This window comes from Olea europaea, chromosome 11 (genome assembly GCF_002742605.1).
Source record: "Olea europaea var. sylvestris chromosome 11, O_europaea_v1, whole genome shotgun sequence".
NCBI lineage: Eukaryota > Viridiplantae > Streptophyta > Magnoliopsida > Lamiales > Oleaceae > Olea > Olea europaea.
In genome coordinates, this window is record NC_036247.1 from 21,907,222 (window position 1) to 21,924,444 (window position 17,223).

General features: G+C 38.2%; 1 protein-coding gene across 3 annotated transcripts in view; it reads right to left on the reverse strand.

Annotated features, from left to right (window-relative positions):
• Positions 1–15,931, reverse strand: part of LOC111403769 (formin-like protein 13) — a 30,957-nt gene extending 15,026 nt beyond the window's left edge. For 2 of the 3 annotated variants that reach the window (XR_002704530.1, XM_023032389.1), the window contains exons 1-3: positions 15,563–15,921; positions 13,223–13,923; positions 32–253 (exon numbers count right to left, since the gene is read on the reverse strand). Coding sequence is in view for 1 of the 3 variants with exons in the window: in XM_023032389.1 (XP_022888157.1) it covers positions 32–253; positions 13,223–13,923; positions 15,563–15,635 (996 nt within the window). In the remaining 2 variants the exon portion in view is untranslated. Of the gene's footprint in view, positions 1–31; positions 254–13,222; positions 13,924–15,562 lie in introns of all 3 variants that reach the window. The other variant, XR_002704531.1, reaches the window with a different exon arrangement.
• Between the last annotated feature and the right edge of the window lie 1,292 nt (positions 15,932–17,223).

Consider the following 17,223-nt stretch of genomic DNA (forward strand, 5'->3'; position numbering starts at 1 on the left):
GGCACTTCTAAACAGTTGTAGAGAAACATACCTCTGCTCTGAAGTCCTTGGGAAATTGATGCTTTGCATCCCACAATATGTCAATTTCATCCCCGTTGAGTATTAAGATATTTGACCTAATAAAAGCTGTGTTAAACATGACACGAAACATCATCTCTTCTCGCTCCATGTCATCATGCAAGCTGATACACTCCAGTACGACATCACCTTGGATATGGCAATTGATATCAATCTTAACTAATTCACATTCCACCTGGAAAACAGACAGAGGCCAAATACCAAAATTTCAAGAACATTTATGGCGTGTACATAGAGAGAGAGAATTATTATATACTTTCAAATAATATATCGGACACAATAAATAACTAGAATATATAAAATGATCACTCTTAGAAGCCAAAATGAGAATAATTGCGGGAATATAAATAAAACTTGAAGTTTAAGAATAAAAATTTCTACAGTTCATAATTCATATTATTTTCCTGGAAAACATTAAGAAAATATTTTTATAAGTCACCACTCGCTATCTTGTCTCGAATGAAATGACAATCATCTTCAATGTGCTTGAGCTTGGCAACTATGACCATGTGTCTTTTCCTTTTAGAACTGTTAGCTGTGTTTCTCGTGTGCATGAACTAGTTCATTATGATGTTTGAGAACCAATCAATATTTTCTCTACTAAATTTCAGTATTTTTTTACTGCCATGAATAATTGTTCTCGTATGACTTGTTATTCTTCTAGGTTACTATCTTTCGAATCTTCCGTACATTGTTCAAAACTCAGTTTAACCAGAAAATCTGTAGTTTACAATCTAATAATGTCAAAGAATATATGTCGACTTCCTTCGCATCCTCTCTCTCTTTCAAAAACATTACTCATCAAACATTTTATGCATATGCTCCACAACAAAATGGAGTTGCCAAATGCAAAAATCATCATTTGTTAGAGTTTAATCGTGCTCTTCTTTATCATGTGCATATCACTAAATATTTTTGGAGTGAGGATGTCTTCACTGCATACTATTTCATTAATTGCATGCCATCCTCTGTTTTTTGAAGGTGCATTTCCCTTATCTTTTTTGTTTTCATCCTCTACTCTACAACGCTACTTACATACAGAAGTGCAAATATCACCTTCGACAAGTCCACGTCCTATTTTTCTGATCATGGTACGTCTCTCGAATGTACTCGGATCCCATTAGCTTACCCCTTCCATATCACCTAATTGGCATTCCTCTACCTCCAAAACCAGACTTGTCTCCATCTACTGCACCAGAGTTGTCACCTCTTTCATAAAAACCATCACCTCCTTTACAAGTTTATACTCGACGATCTAAGCCACCAACTCTTGCGTCCCCATGCATCACCTTACGATCTAAAGATATTGCATCCACCATCTCTTCTGATCTTGAGTTGTTGCCATTGCCCTTCGCAAACGTAAATGTACTTGTGTAACTAAACATCCTATTAGTTACTATATCACCAATGATTCATTGTTGCCTTCATTTTCCTGTTTTACATTATAGATTTCCAGTGTTTTTGTACCAAAGTAGTAACATAAGCTTTCCTTTGATACCATATTGAGACAAAGGTTGGTATAAACATTGAAAAAAAGAAGATGATTATCTTTCTCTCCTCTACTTTCATTATAAAGAAAAGGTAAGAGTACACACATGAAAACACAATAAATACAATTACTCTCTTGTCTAATCTATGTGGTTCTTGATTAATTTACTTCCTTAACAAGGGACATAAACAAAACCTCCAATTCATCCTATTTTCCTCGAAAGAAATTTAAAAAAAAAAATGTAGCTCTATTGTCAATCTGCAAAAAAAGAAGCCTACGTCATTGCATCAGTTCTCTCTTGAATGACAAATGAATCACATTTTCCTTACAACTTACAAGAATTGAGAGCAGTGAAGCATGGTACTTCTGAAACTATTTTTATTGCATGATAGATACTCAATCCCTGATGTGAGCCCATGATGCTCCGACTCGGATACGAGTATTGCGTATGGGTAAGTATCCAAATGTTGAATCTTTTATTTTCTAAAATATAGGATACATGGACATGACTAAAAAGAGCCCAAATTTCGGATACAAGTACATGGGTACGTCTTTCACATTTTAATTTTTTACTAACTCAAGATATTTTAAATAGACTAAAATCAATTATTCAGAAAAAATGAAATGATTATTGAATAATAAGTTAAAATGAATAAAACAAAATTTTGAGGTTTAGTGTTCAATTATGAAAAATTAATTATTAAATGTTATATAAAATAGAAAGTGAGGAGATTGATTGCAATTTGGACTTAGTGGAGCACTAAGGATCCCTATATGGAACCCATTTTCATTTCATACAAACAAAACCCTAAATCACCGATACAGAGAGGGAAAGAAGAAAAAAGTAGGAAAGGGAAAGAAAAAAGAAAGGGGAAGCAAAAAGGCGAAGTGTCCAGTTGAAACTTCGAGGATCCGACACATATTTAATCCCGTACCCATGTCGTGTCATGTCCGACACGAGTATTCCAACCATTTCAAAGAGTTCGTACATTAGAGATGTGAGCATACAAGTTTTTCTATTGAATAGATAAATAAAAAAAAATTCAATAAATATCATATACAACTTATAGAAAATCATTGAGAAATGGGGAAAAAAAAGAAGAAAAAAGAAGAAAAAAACCAGTTATATTAATTGTAATTAATTAGGGATTATATTCTTTTTGGTTATTCGGTAGACTAATTTGTTTCCTAGTTTAGGTGATTAGTTTTCTTTTCCTCCTCCTCTGCGTATGTATATAAGAAGGATCGCTAAATTTATTGAGAAGAAAAATTATTCTCTCATTTTTGTAATCTTTTCATGGTCTCAGAGCCAGATTACTCTAACCTAGTAATCTATGGCTGAATTCCCCGCCAACAATACCGGGTCAATCATCTCCGACATTGAAGCAGAGGTTCACTCCTCAATTGGTTCCAATGCGTTCGAAAGTTCATCGTTCCAACTTACCGTTGAGAAATTGAATAGAAAAAACTTTCGAAAATGGGCTCAATCAATTAAATTAATAATTAAGGAAAGGGGAAAGCTAGGATATCTTATCGATGAGACAAAGAAGCCGGCTAATCGTACCCAACTACAACGATGGACATTTGAAAATTTCATGGTAATCGCTTGGCTTGTAAACTCCATAAAGTCGTCGATAGGGAAAGCCTATCTCTTCCTTCCAACAACGAAAGGTGTCTGGGATGCCGTAAATGAGACTTATTCAGACGTCGGTAATGCTGCACAAATTTTCGAGCTCAAGACTCGTTTATGGCATACCAAATAGGGGACAAGAGACGTCGCTGAGCATTTCATAGAGATGACTTCTTTGAGGTAGGACCTTGACCTAAGCAGTGAAGAGGAGGGGAAGTGCCCTGAAGATGTCGCCTTGTACAAGAAGAAGCAGGAAAAAGAGTGTGAATTTCTCGCATGCCTGAATCAAGAGTTGGACGAGGTCAGAGGCCGGATATTAGGGCAAAGCCCACAACCATCTACCCATGAGGTGTTCGCGAAAGTGCGCCAGGAAGAAGCTTGCCAACATGTGATGTTAAAAAAAGTCACTGGAAGAGAAGTGTCGACCTTGGCAAGGAAGAAGAATGGACCGTTGAACTCTTCAGAACATGGGCTTCTTGGACAAGGTAAGTTTAATAGGCCAACACGTGGGCCATAAACTGAAAATACTAATGGGGCTTCAATTGGAAGTGGAGCTTTGGGCGTTTCAAAAGGAGGTATAAATGGGCCAACCCAAAAACAACGGGAAAGCTCTGGTGGGAGCATTGTCGTAGGCTGGGTCATAAAATACACACATGTTGAGAAATTAATGGGAAGCCCAACAACTGGAAACCAAAGCAAAACATGAGGAGCCGAGGGTATCCAGCAGAAACTAAAAGTAACCCAACTTCAAGTGGTGCATTCAATTTAGAACAGCTAGAACAAATTTATCAACTATTCTCAAGCTTCCAAACATCTGGTCAACCATCCCCTAAAGGTAGAGTTCATTAGCCCATAACTTTCTTAGAGCCTTAAATACTTCATGATATAAAAATGTGTGGATCATAGACTCCGGTGCATCTGATCACATGACGGATACGTATCATCTATTTTCTTCATACTCAACTTATCCTGGGAATATTAGAGTCAAAATTGCAAATGGCTCAATTTCACCTGTTGCGGGACAAGGGAGTATTCGCATCTTTGAGGCCATAACACTAGATCCTGTAATTTATGTATCAAATTTGTCTTGTGACTTGCTATTTATTAGTCAACTGACAAAAAACTTTAATTGCTCTGCTAACTTTCTTCCATCATGTTGTATCTTTCACGACTTTTCATTGAGAGACAATTGACGGTGCTAAAGAATGTGAAGGATTATACTATTTTGAGGAAGCTGATGTGAGTAAACTAAGTCAACTCTCAAGTTGTAATTCTGCATTTACTCCTAGGGATAGTGAAATTTTGTTTGGCACAATAAAATGGGCCTAGCTTATAATATCTTTCCTTCAATCTTCCTGAATAAAAAATCTATTGACTTTCAATATGAAAGTTGTGAATTTGCAAAGCATCAACGTACATCATTTCTAAAATCCACGTATAAACCATCTAAATCATTTTCCTTAATTCACAGTGATCTATGGGGACCTTCTCGCGATCCTAATCGTACCCAAACAAAGTGGCTTGTCACATTTATCGACAACCACACTTAGGTATGCTAGGTCTATCTACTAAAGAAAAAAATGGAGGTTCGATCAATTTTATAAATTTCCACTCCATGATTCAGACACAATTTGAAACACAACTCCAAATTTTTCAAACTAACAATGGCATAGAATACTTCATTACCACTTTACAAGACTATCTAAAAAAATGGGATAGTTCACCAAATTTCATGTGTTAATACCCCTTACAAAATGGAATTGTTGAATGGAAAATAGACACATACTAGAGGTTGTTCATGCTTTGACGTTCACTACAAATATGCCAAAAACATTCTGGGGAGATGTCATTCTGATATATACATATCTCATCAACCGACTGCCAAGTCGAACGTCGAACTCCCTCCTTCAACCAAAGATTCCAAAAATACTTTCCAACTTCTCAACTTTCTTCAAACTTACCACTAAAAGTGTTCGGCAACACTGCATTTGTACACGTTCACTCCTCGCATTGAAATAAACTAGAACCCTATGCAATCAAATGTGTGTTTATTGGGCACTCCTCTACTAAAAAATGCTACAAATGCTTTGAACCATCCAAAGAAAAAGGTCATTGTTAGCCTTGATGTCACCTTCTTCGAAAAACACCTTACTTTCCCAAACCTTCTCTTCAAGAAGAGAACTCAAGGGAAGATCAGGTCTCAACAGTGTTGATACACTGTTACAAAAAGTGATGCTCCCAAAATATTAGTAATTCATTTCACAATATTTTGTTAATTTTTGCAAATCATAATATTTTTTAACAAAATATAGTACAAAAGAAAATTCCTTACCCTCTCTAGAAGTTCAGATGTTCAAAAGAGGCAACTTGACATTGTATTAGAGGGAGAAAATGTTTTGAACATTTATAAAAATTCAGCGTGTTAAGACTTTTGTAGAAAACGATCCCACAAGAGAAGTGTTTGAAGATATAAGCAACTGCATGTTTCATCCTCATCCTATACTTAAAACTTCAATGAGCAATTCACTCCCCATTGAATTTTCTTGGCATTTAATTATCAACTTTCCTCGATTAAGTTGTTAAATCATCTCATGTTTCTTTGAGACAATTGTGCTCTTATTTTATTTTTGAATATTAAATTTGAAAAACAAAAAAACTTTTTTTTTTCCTCTCCCTTTATTGCCTATAGGTGAGATGAGACAGGGTTTGTAAGGGGGAAAGAAGGTGAGGAAAAGGGACAAGAGTGGAGCAAGGAGTGGCCAAAAGTTGGAAAGACATGCTAGACCTGAGCAAGGAAGAGAAGGGCAATGGGAGGCAGTATAATGGAAGACAGTGGAGTGCTGGGGTGGGGAGCGCTGGAGGGGCAACAGGAAGAGACTGGAATAGGAGTTCGGGAAGGGACTGGAGAAAGACTGATTATTTTTCTTTTCTTTTCAGAATTACCAAATATGCCTGGGGTGTGTGCTATAACAGTAAATTTCATACGTGTTTGCAAAAATTATTGATCTATTAGCAAGAACCAGACATAGATTCAGGCACAATAAATCTTTACAGAGATCTTCCAGGTGAAGAGATTAAAGACCTGAACTTTTGAGCTATTTCATTTCACCAAATTAAAACACACCAGCCTCATTCCTTAAAATTGGTAGCAAAAATCAACTTATTCCTCACAAGATCCAAAGAAGGAATGAGAGTCTACTTCCCAAGAGATGGTAGCGCGGATAGTTTCTCTTATTTCTCATTATTACTCATTAGGGAAACTTAGCTAAGTATTACTTATGATGTGTTTCTCATTTATACAAGTGTAGCATCAACGTTCCAACACTATTTGTTGTGCATGTAGCTCATATAGAGTGGAACATAGGCCCTGGATAAAATGGGCCGATGCCGGCGCGGAGCAGAGTGAGAGGAGCGAAGCGACGGCATCGGCATTGCACGGGTTTAATTCATTGTTTGGTTGTTAGGGACGCTGAATGGGTTGGGGGTGTAGGGGCAACGCCCCCGCGGTACGGTACAGGAGTATTTTCTGTACGGGCCTTAAAGTCTTATATGGGCCCAGGCTAGGGTTAGTATAAATAATATGTTGTAACCCTATTTTTCATAACTGAATAAAAGAAATCTCCGCTTCTCTCTTGTAGACGTCGAACCACGTAAAATTCTTGTGTTGATTTTCGTTTTCAGCTCTTTAATATTGCGCATAAAATCCAACAACTGGTATCAGAGCTAGGTTCAGATGGCGAGTTCTTCGATTGCAAAATTTGATGTGATGAAATTTAACGGATCTGGGAACTTCGGATTACGGCAGCGAAGGGTGAAGGATTTGTTGGCGCAGCAAGGGATGATGAAGGCACTATCTGGGAAGAAACCATAGGGTACGTCAGATGCCGATTGGGAAGAGCTCGAGGCGTGAGCAGTTGGTACAATTCGGCTTTGTTTGGCGGACGAAATCATGTATCACATCATGGAAGTTGAGTCTCCGGCGGAGGTTTGGGAGAAATTGGAGAGTCGTTATATGTCAAAGTCTCTCACGAACAAGCTGCATCTAAAGCAGCGACTGTATGGGCTAAAAATGTTGGAGGGCACGGATCTGATTCAACACACCAATGTGTTCAATCAAATCATCAGCGATCTATTGCGACTTGAAATCAAGTTTGATGATGAAGACGAGGCAATGATTTTGTTGTGCTCACTTCCTCCTTCGTATGACCATCTGGTTACCACGTTGACATGGGGTAAAGAGACTCTCGAGTTGGAGGAAGTCACATCAGCCCTGTTAGCCTACAACCAGCCCAGGTGAAGAGATTAAAGACCTGAACTTTTGAGCTATTTCATTTCACCAAATTAAAACACACCAGCCTCATTCCTTAAAATTGGTAGCAAAAATCAACTTATTCCTCACAAGATCCAAAGAAGGAATGAGAGTCTACTTCCCAAGAGATGGTAGCGCGGATAGTTTCTCTTATTTCTCATTATTACTCATTAGGGAAACTTAGCTAAGTATTACTTATGATGTGTTTCTCATTTATACAAGTGTAGCATCAACGTTCCAACACTATTTGTTGTGCATGTAGCTCATATAGAGTGGAACATAGGCCCTGGATAAAATGGGCCGATGCCGGCGCGGAGCAGAGTGAGAGGAGCGAAGCGACGGCATCGGCATTGCACGGGTTTAATTCATTGTTTGGTTGTTAGGGACGCTGAATGGGTTGGGGGTGTGGGGGCAACGCCCCTGTGGTATGGTACATGGGTATTTTCTGTACAGGCTTTAAAGTCTTATATGGGCCCAGGCTAGGGTTAGTATAAATAATATGTTGTAACCCTATTTTTATAATTGAATAAAGAAATCTTCGCTTCGCTCTCATGGACGTAGGCACATCGCCGAACCACGTAAAATTCTTGTGTTGATTTCCGTTTTTTTATCTCTTTAATATTGCGCATAAAATCCAACAACTGGTATCAGAGTTAGGTTCAGATGGCGAGTTCTTCGATTGCAAAATTTGATGTGATGAAATTTAACGGATCTGGGAACTTCGGATTACGGCAGCGAAGGGTAAAGGATTTGTTGGCGCAGCAAGGGATGATGAAGGCACTATCTGGGAAGAAACCATAGGGTACGTCAGATGCCGATTGGGAAGAGCTCGAGGCGTGAGCAGTTGGTACAATTCGGCTTTGTTTGGCGGACGAAATCATGTATCACATCATGGAAGTTGAGTCTCCGGCGGAGGTTTGGGAGAAATTGGAGAGTCGTTATATGTCAAAGTCTCTCACGAACAAGCTGCATCTAAAGCAGCGACTGTATGGGCTAAAAATGTTGGAGGGCACGGATCTGATTCAACACACCAATGTGTTCAATCAAATCATCAGCGATCTATTGCGACTTGAAATCAAGTTTGATGATGAAGACGAGGCAATGATTTTGTTGTGCTCACTTCCTCCTTCGTATGACCATCTGGTTACCACGTTGACATGGGGTAAAGAGACTCTCGAGTTGGAGGAAGTCACATCAGCCCTGTTAGCCTACAACCAGCGGAAACTGCGTACTGGTGAAACTTCACAGGGTGAAGGGTTGATCGTAAAGGGCTACCAGGATCGTGGGAGAAGGAAGGACAGGGGTGTTTCTTTTAGAGGAAACACAAGATCAAAATCTAGGAATCAAAATAAGAAAAACGTCAAGTACCACAAATGCCATCAGATGGGCCACTTTAAGAGAGACTGTCCCAATAAGAAGCAGAGTGATGAAAGGAAAGGTGATGAGTTCTCAAACTCAGCTAGTGTTGTAGAAGGAGACTCGGATTCTGGAGATGAAGACATGTTATCAGTCTCTGCAGGTAATTCTGTAAAATTAAATGGCTGTTAGGTACTTGATTCGGCATGTTCATATCACATGCGTCCTCCCCGAGATTGGTTTCATTCATATCGTTTTGGTAATTTTGGATCTGTTCTGATGGGTAATGATGCATCATGTAAGGTCATTGGAATGGGGTCCATAAAATTTAAAATGTTCGATTGTGTGATAAGGACCTTAGAAAATGTTAGGCATGTACCTGAGTTGAAAAAGAATCTAATTTCTTTAGGCACTTTAGACACAAATGGTTACTCTTATAAGTCAGAGTGTGGGGCTCTAACAGGGAAGAAAGAGGCTATGATTGTGATGAAGGGTCAGAAATTAGTAGGGAATATCTACAAACTACTTAGGGATACAGTTGTAGGTGGAGTTGCTACAGCAAAATCTGAGTCAGATGACACTCTTCTATGGCATATGCGACTGGGGCATATAGGAGAACTTGAGCTTCACAAGAGGAATTTGTTGAAGGGGGTAAAATCATGCAAGTTGAATTTCTGCAAGTTCTGTGTACTTGGAAAACAATCCAGAGTACAGTTCAAGATGGGAAAGCACAAGCCAGAGGGAATTCTTGATTACGTGCACTCAGATGTTTGGGGACCAGTGAGGGAGTTGTTCAAAGGTAGATCTCAGTATTTTATAACTTTCATTGATGACTTCTCTAGAAAAGTTTGGGTATATTTCATGAAGCACAAGTCTGAAGCCTTTGCCAAATTCAAATTATGGAAAGCAGAAGTAGAGAACCAGATGGGCAGAAAAATTAAGTATCTGAGTACAGATAACGGTACAGAGTATACAGATTCACAGTTTCTGAGATTTTGTGAGGAGCATGGTATTCAGCGGCACTATACAGTTCGCAAGACACCGCAACAGATTGGTGTTGCGGAAAGGATGAACAGAACAATTGCAGAACGGGCAAGATGTTTGAGGCTGAATGCAGGGTTCTCGAAGAGTTTTTGGGCAGAACCAGTGAACATGGCATGTTATGTCATAAACAGATCACCACGAGCAGCACTAGATGGGAAAGTTGCAGAGGAAGTTTGGACAGGTGATGAAGTTGATTATTCTGAATTGAGAGTCTTTGGTTGTCCGGCGTATGTGCATGTATCTAGTGATCAGCGATCCAAACTTGATCCGAAATCAAGAAAATGCATTTTTCTGGGCTATGTTAAAGGTGTAAAGGCATACAAGTTTTGGGATCCAAAGACAAGGAAAATGGTGATAAGTAGGGATGCAGTATTTGATGAAGCATTCATGCTTAAAGCTTCTATAGACAAACAGAAGCTCAATTCAGACGAGGGCAGAGGTAATAGCCAAGTGGTGCAAGTAGAGCTAGAGAATGTTAACACAGAAATTAATGCTCACGGAGCAGATAGTTCTGGGTCAGAGGTGGAGCAGTATCATAGTGTTGCCTTAGATAAACCACGTCGCACTACCAAGCCACCAGCAAAGTATGGATTTGAGGATTCGGTTTCTTATGCACTCATTACCAGCAATAGCGATCCTATAACTTTTCAGGATGCCATTGGTAGTCAGGAGAAAGGTAAATGGATAGAGGCTATGACGGAGGAAATTGAGTCACTGCATAAAAATGATACTTGGGATTACGTGGAGCTTCCAGAGGGGAAGAAACAGATAGGGTGTAAGTGAGTGTAGAAAGAAAGAAACAATGTCAGAAAAGGAAGGAGAAAGATACAAGGCTCGATTAGTAGCAAAGGGATACTCACAGAGGAAGGGAGTAGATTATGATGAAATTTTCTCTCCGGTCGTCAGACACACTTCTATCAGGATTGTTTTGGCAATGGTGGCTAATTTTGACTTGGAGTTAGAGCAGCTAGATGTGAAGACTGCTTTCCTTCATGGTGATTTGGAGGAACAGATTTTCAGGGACCAGCCAGAAGGGTTTTTGGAACCAAGAACAGAAAATCTTGTGTGTAAACTGAAGTAGTCTTTATACGGGCTTAAGCAGTACCACAGCAATGGTACAAGAAGTTCGACTCTCAAATGATTCAGATTGGCTACAGTCGTTGTGAGTATGATTGTTGCGTATACTACAGAGTTCTTGAGGATAACTCATATATTTTCTTGATGTTGTATGTGGACGACATGTTAATTGCTGCTAAGAACATGGATGAGGTAAATAAATTGAAATCGTTGTTGAGCAGTAAGTTTGATATGAAAGACATGGGACCGGCTAAGAAAATTCTTGGCATGGAGATCAACAGAGATAGGAAAGCCAGAAAATTATGGGGGTCTCAGAAAATTATTTGAAGTAAGTGTTAGAAAGGTTTAGCCTGTCAGATGCAAAATCAGTTGCCACACCACTTGCAAATCACTTCAGATTGTCTAATAATCAGTGTCCAAAGAGTGAAGAAGATGTTGCAGAGATGTCAAAAGTACCTTATACCAGCGTAGTTGGATGTTTGATGTATGCAATGGTATGTACTAGACCAGATTTAGCACATACAGTCGGTGTGATTAGTAAGTATATGGCTAATCCTGGTAGAGAGCATTGGAAAGCTGTAAAGTGGATTTTCAAGTACTTGAAAGGTACAATGGAGTGTGGGATCATGTTTGAGAGACAACATGGTGATATTTAGTTCAAGGATATGTAAATGCAAATTACGCAGGGGACTTGGATGACAGAAGGTCCCATACAGGTTATATTTTCACACTCGCAGGTGGGCCCATATGTTGGAGGTCAATGGTGCAATCACTTGTGGCATTATCTACAACTGAAGCAGAGTACATGGCGGCAACTGAGGCAGCCAAGGAATTATTGTGGTTGAAAAGGCTTGTCAGGGAACTTAGAATCAAGCAAGATGGAATGAAGCTGTACTGTGATAGTCAGAGCGCCATCTTCCTAGCTAAGAATCAGATTTATCATGCAAGAACTAAGCAGATTGATGTGAGATTTCATAAGATAAGAGAGTTGGTTACTTCAGAAGAGCTGTTGTTACAGAAGGTGTATACCTCAGAGAACGCAGCAGACATGATGACAAAGTCGATCACAATGGATAGGTTCAAGCATTGCTTGAATTTGATTAACATCTCTAACTGTTAGAGAGGATGTGTCCCAACCCATTGGTCCTAGATGGTGTGATTTTTTCCAGGTTATGTTTTTTCTCCTAAGGGGTGAATATGGCCTTGTGCGGGTTTAATTCACTGTCTGGTTGTTAGGGACGCTGAATGGGTTGGGGGTGTGGGGGCAACGCCCCCGCGGTACAATACAGGGGTATTTTCTATACGGGCCCACGCTAGGGTTAGTATAAATAATATATTGTAACCCTATTTTTCACAACTGAATAAAAGAAATCTCCACTTCGCTCTCGTGGACGTAGGCACACCGCCGAACCACGTAAAATTCTTGTATTGATTTTCGTTTTCATCTCTTTAATATTGCGCATAAAATCGAACACTATTTAAGGAGCATCCAATGGTCTTGTCCATAAGTTTGATCCCTACTTTCATTTAAGAATCAATCAAAATAGTGCCAGAAACATAAGGATCCATATTATACATGTGTTCTGGATACTTAGCTATCTTGAGAGCTTCACTCAATATGACTTTAAAATGTATATGGCAAATGATTTTGAGTTTTTCCAATGATGTTAACTTCCCTGAGATTTCAGGGACCACACAGATAACATACATGCTGACTGCTGAGTTGTTGACATGAGGATAACATGTCCCAGTTGCATCCTACCATTTCAACCAGGCATCAGTGCCACTGGACGTTATGTCTTCTAAGTAACTCCATCCACAACAAGGATGAGTCATGTACCCAACTCATTTAGGCTACAAGAACATACATCAGAGTATCCTACTTTGAGAAAGAGTTAGAAAATGTTAAATTTGCAGCTAACTGGTACCTTCTTGCCTTCTACCTTCCCATTCCTTATCTTGTCCAGCAATGGTATGGACTTTACTAGACATACTCAAGTAAATTTGAGGCTTTAGTAGTCATCCAAACCATTTTCACAATTCGCACAAACTTTCACAGAAGCTTTGAGAAACGATTACATGTACCCACAACATAGAAGCAATAATTCTTAAGGTAACCACAAAATTAAGAACATATCAGCAGCATAAACAAAATATCATTTCCATTTTGAAGCGTTTCAGAAAGAAGTGAATATCTTGGCACACTTATATGAAAGTATTATAAAACATAAGAGCTCACCTGCCTGTAATGTCGAACACCTTTACTCTTTTTTGGAGTTGAGAATAGAAGCTTAGGAGCTCGATCTGAGACAAGAAAAGGATCCTGTCCATATATACGAAATACGGGTCGGCACCCACCCTCTCCATCAAAATCAGGAATCATTCTAATAATGACACAATCCAGGGTGAGTGCCCTGTCTAGTGGGGGCCATTCTGAGACAACATTCCTCCTAGAGACATACTGCAAGTACCTTATCTGAGAAGGAATGGGATTCAGTGGGGACAGAAAGTGCAAAAGCTCACGAGGAGCTTGCTTATAAACCATGTCCAAGGTCTTCTGTTCTCCACTATAGTGCTTCCTATATATCAACAATGCAGCCAACATGAAAGCCAAAACTGGCCAACCACCCCGTTCACAGTGCATCAAAAGTACATTTTGCAGACCAAGTGAAAGCCAGCTCTCACTAGATCTAAGAAAATGGTGGATCACCTCCATTGGAAGCAAAGGACAACCCTCATAGTGCCGTGGATACTCCATTATGGTCATATCATATTCTGACAGAGCATTTGCCATCTGGCTTTGTGTCACCCCCTCTCGAAAATTAAAAACTAAGATTGAAGCATCAGGGTAGTGTTCCCTAAGTTGACCAATGATTCCTCCCACATAGCCTTTATAATTTTGTTCTTCCCAAGCATCAGTGGTGAAACAGCAATCAAACACTGCTTTACACAAACATGCAATTGTCAATCATTGAGCCCAACATATCAATCGAGATTGAACTTGTAAAATTCTTAAATGGTGTGAGATACATAACACATGACTTAATCCAAACAACTGTTTATTTTCTGCCACAAACAATTAACATCAGCACGCCAAATAAGATTACCATCATTACAACCTAAATCATAATTCGGAGCTTTTTAGACAGTATAGTTCAGCTAACCTGAATTTCTCATTGTTTTCAACTATTTCCCTGCAACTCATTTTTTTTAATTTTATATTCTAAATGGTCTCAAATAATTAAATCTCAAGTAAAATACTAACTAACCCATCGAAGTCCACAAGCATAGGAAAAAGTTACCAAAATTACCTTCCTCAAATTGTATTACTATATAGTTCCAAGCATAAGAAATGTTAATAGCATCCAAATCATTCAACGATAACTCCCATAAATTTCAAGTAAAGACTTCTTCAAATGATTTAATGCAATTCCCTATCCATGTTAATAACATAATTTCTATCTCGGGTTATCTTGTGAAGACATCACTTACCAATAATGGATGTGGTTGACATCAAAATTCTAAAACTACCTGTGTACTCTAAGCAATGGAAAATGAGAATATCTGATATGCACATGGTAAAATATCATTTCAACACGTTTGATCGAGAATGGAGATAGGTTTACAATAAAGTGTTTTGATAAAGGGCATATTTTCTTAATATACTTGACCTCAAAGACAGACAATATCATCAAACAGTTGCTTCTAATTGTGCACCAAATATCTAAAGTAAATATCCAATCTATAAATCCCTAAAAATTACTGGTCAAAATTGCATATGAGATCCTTCACAGTATGCATTTGATTTACTAATCAGATAATATGTAACTACAGACGGAAAAATGTACGTGTACAAGTATATGCATTTGAATTCATCAATTGTTTTTAAAGCAGCCTGCACCAAACCCCCAATGCCTAGTTCTAAAACCTTTAATTCAATGGTAATACAATGTCACTTGCAGTATCACAACTCAATCACTGCAATTGCATGTAGGAGCCCGTACTAGTTCTTGGTGGGTCTGATGAATTTGACTTGTAATGTTAGTTAATTGTGCATAGTATGTTTCACGGTAAAACTCAATCTTCTCCCATATCTCATTTTGGAATTTCGCATTTAATAATCCAATGGTTTTCCCCTGCCCGAAAAGCAAAAAGCTATAAACCAAGCATACATGGTTGAAAATTTTGCTGTTTGTGCACTCATATCACCTAATGCAACATTTAAAACTTTACATAAACACGTGTGTATTATATTCCAACATTGATTGTAAAATGAATTTTCATTCGTGGTGCATTCATTGATGGGTGGTCAGATAGACAAAAGTGAAGCAAAATTGCCTAAATTTGAACACCAAACGTCTCCAAAAAACAAAAAAAAAGAACACATTTTTATCCAATTTCTCGAAATAATGAGAACAAATTTCTCAACTTTCCACAGAATAAAAAAAAAGATTAGAGACGGTACAACAAAATCCACATAGAAATTCGGACAAACTAGTTTATATAGAAATTTCAAAAAACGAAAGAAGAAATGAAAGAAAGCAGCGGTGAAGAAACAGAAAAAGGAGCCAAACCGCACCGTAAACCCTTTCACAGATCTCAAGAAGTCCATCTGGCGGCTTCCGAAAAAACAACTTCCGTAGCAATGCCATTCAATTAACACTCCTACCTTATATATTCTCAATCTCTGTGTTGTTTTTGGAGAGCAAACTGATTACTACAAATTTCTGTGTAAAATCTATATGTCAATTTTGCAGTGAATTTTGTTTCTTGCGATTAATTTCGGGTTTCTGTTTGTTAAGAAATAGGTAGCTGAAGGGGACTATATTTCCTCTTGCCGCGGGCATGAAATGAAAATTAGCAACCGACTATTGATTCTTGGATTAAAGTCCAAGTACCACGTCAGCTCACGTATTTATCATAATCTCTTGGAGACCGGATCTTCTGCGGCGGGTGATTTCACTTTCATTCCTTGGCTTGCTTTAAAACATTGTACATACAGAATTTAAAGTGACTTGTCAAACTAGTTTTCGCAGTTGTACATAAAGTACAGGAATTTTTTCGTTCTCAGAGGATTTGCCTACGACTGCACACTCAAAATTCAGTTTCTAAACGTAGCCAGATTAGTTATTATCTTCTCTTGTACTGTTAAATGGGTCAGTCCAGATATTAAATGAAATCATTAAGCTCTGTTTCGTACGAGAAACTCTATGGTGTAACTATCGCACCGTCCTATGTGGTGTGACCGTCCAATAGGAGCTCCATTTCATCGGGTGGTCCATCCTCACCCAATGAGATAAGGCCACCTCAGGATTTGAGGTAGAGAGAGAAAAAAAAAAATTCAAGTATTGAGGTAGTCTCACTTCATTGGGGGAAGATGGGTCATCTGATGAGGTGGGAGCTCCTCGTTAGGAAGTCACACCACGTAGGACGCTGCGTCCTACCAAAGTTTTTATCATTTGGTACATATTATTTAAATTATTTTTTTAAAACTCTAGTTAAAATAATTTTGTATGTCAACTTGTAATTTTTCCTATTTTTAATCCCACATTTTCATAAAATTCAATTTTTAGAAAATTATTCTTGAAAAATCTACATCAAACAGGTCTTAAATGCAAGTTGGACCGCGCTTTTAAATGCTTATTAATTGTGGATCTAACGAGAGTGTAAACAAATAATTAATTAATCTACAAATTTGTGAATCAAAAGTACGTCTAATCAACTTAAATTATAATTTAAACTTGACCAAACATGCTCTAAAATCCCTTTGTCCCCCACCCAAAAACTCCACTGTTGTTTAATTCTCAAATTTGTGAAGAAGTTGGGTGAGTGGCTAGATAAGTTAACAAAAAGAACCCTTGCTTTAAGGGATGGCCGAAGTTTGCGCTTTAAAGGTAACCAAGCACATGTTGCCGAACCGGGGAAGAAACACGTGTCTCTAATTCTTCTATTTTTCCCATTTGGACCGAACCGTCAAATGTGAAAAGATGATACGTCTTGGACATATATTTCAAGAGTTTTGGTTGAAGTTTTAAGTTTTCGATTTTGTTGAGTGCTTGTTTGGTAGGAATTTTGATAATTGATTTTTTAATCATTAGAGATAAAAATAGATCTTATATCTTTGAAAAGAATTCAAAAATGACAGTTGGAATAGTGAAATGACGGTCAAAAAATTGATTTTAATTGACTTAAAATCTGTTCCAAACATGCTCTGAGTCAGTCAATGGTAAAATTTAAATC